We start from the raw sequence: 6,888 nt of genomic DNA on the forward strand, positions 1-6,888 counted from the left end.
GTTATTCTAAGTGCTTTACACAACAATCCTCTGAGATGGGAACTATGATTCTCCCCACTTTACAGATAAGGAAACTGAGCCACAGAGAAGTAAGACTTGACAGATAGTAAGTGGCACTGTCAGGACTCAAACCCAGGGAGTCTGGCCTCAGAGTCTGTGCTTATAACTGCCTCTCCATATGTGTCAGCTTATTGTTATTATTGATTTTCATATCAACTCTGAGACGCAGGTATTATACCCATTTTATAGATAAGAAATTGAGGGTTAGAGCAGTTCATGGACTTGTCCAAGGTTACTTGTGAGCGAGTGACAGCCAGTTCTCCACCTGAGCATGTAACAGGTACTGTCAGGAGCGGGAATAAAGCCTGGGGATCCCAGGAGACCCCACGGGATTGGGGGGGGCATGTTAGATCTCCCGGAATCGAGCTGAGAACACTGTGCTGTGCCTTCTCCCTAGCCGAGTACCAGACAAGCATCCAGGAGAAGCTGCCACTCATCGTCGGCTCCTCGGCGGCTGGCCTAGTCTTCCTCATTGCTGTGGTTGTCATCGCCATCGTGTGTAACAGGTGGGTGGGTGTCCCCCAGCCCCTCCAGGCCTGGCTGTGCATCCATTCAGCCATTCCTGAACCGTGTTTGTGAACAGAGGAGGCACTCCCATCAGTACCAGGGACAGGGAGAGGCTGCGGTCGCCCTGGGTACCCTCACGTGGCCTCCTACCACCTAAATAGCCATCATTAGCAGTCCATCCCTTTGGGTTAGGTGTTGCCCTTGGCTGGTCCACTAGTCAAGGAGGTGGCACATTGAGACACACATACTTCGGCATGAGGAATGTTCTCAGAACAGTGGGCAGGACTGCAAGATGCTAGGAGCTAGGTGGATAGAGAGGGAATACAGGCCACCCTACTTGCTGCATGAGTTGAGGCCCCTTCATGAATAAAGGGCCATGAACAAAGTGTCAGATGGGAGGTCGAGGAGCTCAGGTAAGGCTCCCTGGATGGAGAGGACACAGAAAGGGCACCTCAAGTGGCTGGCACAGCCTGTGCAAAGGCAGGAGGTGGGCCTGGCTCCCTGACTTATGCTGGGCATAATGCAAAGAGAGACTTTCTTCTTTCTTAAAGAGTTCCATATTTTAGAATGGATTGAGTCATAAGGAAAGATAGATGGGAGCTCCTGGGGTGTCTAGGGCCAGAGGCCATGGCCAGAGAAGATGACTTTAATCTTTGAAAGGGGCTTGGCTGGAGGGAGGACAGAGGAACAATAAGCCTGGAGTTGAGGTGGGAAGGGATGGGTGGGGCAAGGAAGGGTGAGGCTTCTGGGCAATGGGCGGGCGGTGAGGCCTCTGCAGGGGTGTAGTTTCAAGGGCCTGCCTACCCTCTCCCTATCACCTACTGTGGCTCCCAGCTCCCTGGGTGCCTCCAGGTGGCTCCAGCCCTTTGCTCTTGTTCCAGAAGACGGGGGTTTGAGCGTGCTGACTCGGAGTACACGGACAAGCTGCAGCACTACACCAGTGGCCACAGTATGTACGCCCCAGTGGGGCTGGAACCCTTGGGCCCTTCACTGGCAGTTCCCTAGCAACTTCTCCAGCCTTCCTTCACTGCTTCCTGTCTTGCTGCAGTGAGACTGAATGTCAGGGTGTTCCCTGAGCGTGCCCAACTCAAGTGCTATTCCCTCTGCCTGGAGCCCTCGCCCCCACTTCTCTTTACCTGCGTACTTCTCACTCTCCCTCAGACCTCAGCATGTGTCAACCCCTCTGAGAAGGCTTCCTTAAGCCCCACCCCACCCTGGATTTAGGGCCCTCCTCCGTGCTTGCATCGTGTCCCATACCTGGCCACCTGTGAGAGCCCTTCCCTTGTCTCTCTGACTTTATACTAGGAATGCCTAGAGACCTGTCTGACACTCACCACTGCCTCCCCAGCCCCAGCACATTGCCCATGCATAGCAGACACTAGAAACATATTTGTAAAATAAATACATGAGCTGAATGAGATGATAGGGACCCCAGGCTCTGGCCGGGGAGGTGACAGAGAAGGGAGGTGAGAGGCCCCCTGTCATTCCTTCTTGGTGACTCCTGTGGTGGCCACTGCCCCCCGCCAACCAGTGCCTCCATTTCCTCCACTGTCTCATCTTACCTTAGGCCAGGGCTGGGGGCACATGTGCCACACACACCCAGAGCAGATGTCCCCTCCTGAAGGGCCCAGCAGAGAGAAAAGCAAAGCATAGATTTCTTGATTTCTTTCCATCTGTCCCCGACAAAACCGACACAGGGAGATGGAGGGGGAGAACCTTAGTCCTCATTTCAGATCACCCGGCAAATAGGAAATCCTAGTGGGTTCTCAAACTGTGCTCAGTGGAGTACCCTGTCACCCCACAGATGGCCGCTGGGTAAGGCGGGCCATCAGCATATCCTTCATTTGTCATATGTTTGTCGCGGCCTACTATGTATGCCAGGTATTGTTACAGGTACTGGGACACATAAATAAACAAACCAAATATCCCTGCCCTTGTGGAATGTATATCCTAGTGGGAGGGACAGAGGATTTTTAAAAAAATACCTGTAATGAGTAAAGTATATGGCATAGTATAAGATGAAAGTGCTATGGAAAAAAAGGCAGAGGAGAACGGGGTGATGGACCAGGAGCTGCAAGGGTCAGGGTTGCCTTTTTAAATAGGGGAGTTAGGACTGGCCTCGCTGAGAGGGTTTCATTGGAACAAAGATACAAAGAAGCTGGGGGAGTGAGCTATGCCCCAGTGCCTGAGGAAAGAGCATCCATCCCAGGCAGCGGGAACAGCCTGTGCAAAGGCCCTGAGGCTGGAGTGTGCCTGGCAGGTTTCAGAAATAGCCGAGAGGCCAGGGCGACTGTCGTAGAGTGAAGGGGCAGGAAGGGTAGGTATAAGGAACCAAACATGCAGATTCCTGTCTACTACAGTAGGTCCTTGGTTTTTATTCGGAGTGAAATTGGGAGTCTCTAGAAGATCTGAGCAAAAGACTGACATGCTCTGAGTTACAGTTTTGACAGGACTTCTCTGGAATGAACGTAAGGGGCTGGCGTGTGCCAGGCAAGGCGAGAAGTAGGGAGACCCATGAGGTGGCTGTTGGAATAATCCAGGGACGAGATAATGGTGCCCAGACCAGGGTGGCAGAGTTGGAGGTCATGGGAAACGGTTGGATTCTGACACATTTTGAAGGCAGAGCCACTAGATTTGCTGCAGGATCGGATGTGGGGTGTGCAAGAAAGAGCAAAGTCAAGGAATTCTAGATGTTAAGCCTCTGGGTAAAACTCAATTTGAAGCAAAAGTTCCTAGGCTTAACAATCATTTTAGACATAAATGTAAAAATGATTAAACCATTAAAATTTCCAGAAGACACTTTAGGTAACCGTCTAACTGATATGTAAATGGAAAAGGACTTTCTGAGAATAATAGCAATGAAAGATCACAAGAAAAAGGCAGACGAATTTAACTACACAGAAATAAAAATCACCTGTACATTAAAAATCAAAGTCATAAATAACATCATGTCCTCCTATTCCCCATGTAATAAAATCATAATCATAGATGTAGCTAAACACATGGAGTGTTCCATGTGCCAAGAATTGTTTTAATGCTTTGCATGTATCTATTTATTTAATCCTTACAACTGTCCACTTGGAGTATGAGGAAATAGACACAGAGGGTTACACAGCTGCTCAGGCCGGGAGCTGGCACACAAACCCAGGGTATCTGGCTCCAGGGCGCACACTCTTAGCCATACTGTGCTGTCTGGACCCGACTGAGCTAGAACAAGACAGACACACACGCTGTCACCTGGAGTCGTTTGAGAGCATCACTCTTTAGAGCGTGAGTCAGAAACAAGGAAACAGGTGACGGCAGGGATTTCTTTTAAAAATAGACCCCAAGATTTGTTCATAGGTTAACACATCCTAAAGCTCTAGCTCCTACTCCCTGCATCTGAATAGGACTCCGATTTTTAAAAAAAGCACTGCTAGCCCTGGGACTCCATATCCACCAGGAGCCTGGGGTGGCGAGGACAGAGGAGGAAGCTGAGGCCAGGAGATGTGTGTGACTGGCTCAAAGTCACCCTCACGGGCTCAAGTTTTCCGTCATTTAGCAGGTGCTGAATGAGTACCAAGGTCTGTGGTGCCTGGATGTAGAGCCAGAGGGACTGACATGGTTTCTCATTCCAACTCTTCCACTGGCCAGCCAGCTGCCCTTAGGGAAGTCATCGAACCTGAGCCTTGATATCTCTCTATGGGAAGTAGCAGGAATGATACTTCTTTTACAGAGTTGTGAGGATTCAATAAATTAATGGCTATAAAAGCACTGCGTAATAATAATATTTAATAGCCGACTCTTCGTTTTAACAGATAACAATTATTCAGTGCTTTCTTTTTGCCAACTACTCTACTAAGCCCTTTAAAAATAAATTCTCTTTAATCCTCATGAGGTAGGTACTGTTTATTTCTGACCATTATTACTGGCAGATCCAGAATGCAAACTCAGGTTTCTGAATACCTGGTTCCTCCTTCCTCATCCTGAATTTCCCATTTGGGTTCAGGATGGCAGTTGGTGGCCCTGACAGTCATAAATCATCTAAACAAGAGCCCAGTATTTTCTGAAGACCCCTGCCTGCAAAGGTCTTCATGCAACCATTTCAGCAGACATCACCCCTGGGAGCCAGGCCTTGTGCAAGGCCGTGGCCACTAGGCTCACCTTTGATTCCAAGACACAGGTTGGGGAAGCACCAGAAGACACTGCTAGCCTGACCGTTACAAGTATAGACTCTACAACCATATGACCTGATTCAAACCCCGCTTCTGCCATTTATTAGCTGTGTCCCTGTCCCCTTGGGCAGGTCATTTAACCTTTCTTATGCCATAGTTTCTTCATCCAAAATAGGGGGATGGTATTAGTTTGGACTAAATGAAATGGCCCTTTGTGTAGGTCAGCAGCAGTCAAATAGTGACAATTTTATAAAGCTCATCTTAATGATATTTACCGGGCAGTGTTGCTAGGAGGATTAATTAGGTCAATACCAATTAAGTGCCTAGAACAGGGCCTGGTGCCTAGGAACTCGCACTGAACGAACAGCGAGCCAGTAATGCTATTAATGGTGAGGTGAAACCAAGGGGTCACAGAAGCAGGATGGCTTGGCTCAGAGACATGCATTCGATAAGTGTTTATTAAGCATGTGGTGTATACCACCTTCATGTATATTCTCCAGAGAAAATAGTCTAGAGCAAGGGCTCATAACTTGGGGTTCACAGACCCCCTCCCAGAGCTTCAAGGGCCTGTGAACATTCCAAAATTATATGCTGCATCCGGGAGAGCACACGCACATGAATTCTTCAGATTCTCAAAGGCATTCATGACCCCAAACGGGTAGAGAAAGAAAAGGGCACATCAGTGAGTGATGCTATTATCCTTTCGATAAGCATTTATTGAGCACCCTCTGTATGCCAGGCCCTGGGATTTAGTGTGAATAAAACAGACACAGCCTCCATCTCCCTGGAGGAGAGAGGGTAAAGCAAGCCCTCCCAAGCAGCATAGTGTTCCAGAAAGCAGGGGGCGGGGGCGGGGGGCGGTGGTTGGCGGGTTAGCCTGTGGGCATGTGTGTCTGGGAGCCCTGATACGAGGCAGGAAAGCCACATAGACATCAGGGCTGTAGGAGCGGATGTGGAGACAGGGCTGTGGGAGCCTAAGGAGAAAGCATGGGTCTCCACTGGAGGGATCTGGGCAGGCTTCACACAGGAGATGGCATTTGATCTGGACACAGAGCATAGAAGGCACAGAGGCAAGAAATTATGAGCTGTTGCCCATCAGGGAGACTCTGGAATGCCAGGTGAAGGCACTAGCCTCTGTCCTGTAAGCAATAGAGAGCTCTCCTGACCAATATTTGTTGGCCAACGCTTGGGGACGGCATCTGATCGGTTGGCAGTGCCCAAGTCGGCTTTGAGATCATGCTGTGCTTCTCCTTAGCTCCCTGAGCTGACCCATGCCTGTCCTCTCTCCCTGGCTGGCTCAGCAGAAAAGGCTACCCCCAGTTCTGTTGGGAGGGAGGCTGGAAGTCAGTCCCTGAGACCCACAGGCCAGGCACTGAATCTGAGCAAGAAAAGGAACATTTCCGGGGAGCTGATGCCCCCACGCAGAGGAGGACTAACTTGGGAAAGAAGGAGTTATGACTGAATACTCCAGGTGGAATTGCCATGGACCAGATCTGGTTAGAGTTCATCCAGGAGGCTGAGCATGATGATTAAGAGTACTGGCCCTTGGCTCAAGTTTGACAGACCTGGGTTCAAATTCTGGCAGTGCCATTTGCTAGTCGTGTGTCCTTGGGCAGTTGACTTGCCCCTCTGAGCTGAGCTACAGTTTCCTCATAAGCGAAATGAGAATAATGATCCCTTCCTCCAAGAGTTGTTGGGCAGGAGAGATGAGATAATGCCTATCAAGAGCCTGGCACAATGTCAGGCACAGACAAAGGGCTCAGTAAGTGGCAGCTGCTATTATTCTTCTTCTTCTATCTCTGTCATCTGGATTCTGTTCAGCTTTACAGACATTGAGTGTCTGTTGTGTACAGAGCTTTGTGCAGTGTGCCAGGGGAGGGAAGAATGAGAAGAGATCATGTGACCACCCCCTCCTAGGCTCCCACAGTCTGGGATGGTGGTTCTTAACCTCTTGGGGAGGTGGGTCTCAGGCTCCTCTGAGACTGCCAAAAGTTTGAATCCTATGGCCAAACAAAAACATGCATATGTGTGTATATAAAATTATAAGAAAAATCCAGAAAAATCTATACTCAGGGATACATTTTGTAGAACTTTTACTTTCATGAATATTTATTTCCAGAATTTTCAGATTATAAGGAGTATGAATTACTTTTCTAATTCAAAAAGG

General features: G+C 49.1%; 1 protein-coding gene across 8 annotated transcripts in view; it reads left to right on the forward strand.

Moving 5' to 3' along the window:
- The window catches only part of EPHB2 (EPH receptor B2), a 157,514-nt gene that overhangs the window by 137,543 nt on the left and 13,083 nt on the right, over positions 1-6,888 (forward strand). For 6 of the 8 annotated variants that reach the window (XM_023529401.1, XM_023529404.1, XM_023529403.1 and 3 more), the window contains 2 exons: positions 458-566; positions 1,449-1,516. In XM_023529401.1, coding sequence (XP_023385169.1) covers positions 458-566; positions 1,449-1,516 — 177 coding nt within the window. The remainder of the gene's footprint in view (positions 1-457; positions 567-1,448; positions 1,517-6,888) is intronic. The other 2 variants (XM_023529402.1, XM_023529405.1) reach the window with 1 other exon arrangement.

Source organism: Pteropus vampyrus, unplaced genomic scaffold (genome assembly GCF_000151845.1).
Source record: "Pteropus vampyrus isolate Shadow unplaced genomic scaffold, Pvam_2.0 Scaffold36, whole genome shotgun sequence".
Classification (NCBI taxonomy): Eukaryota; Metazoa; Chordata; class Mammalia; order Chiroptera; family Pteropodidae; genus Pteropus; species Pteropus vampyrus.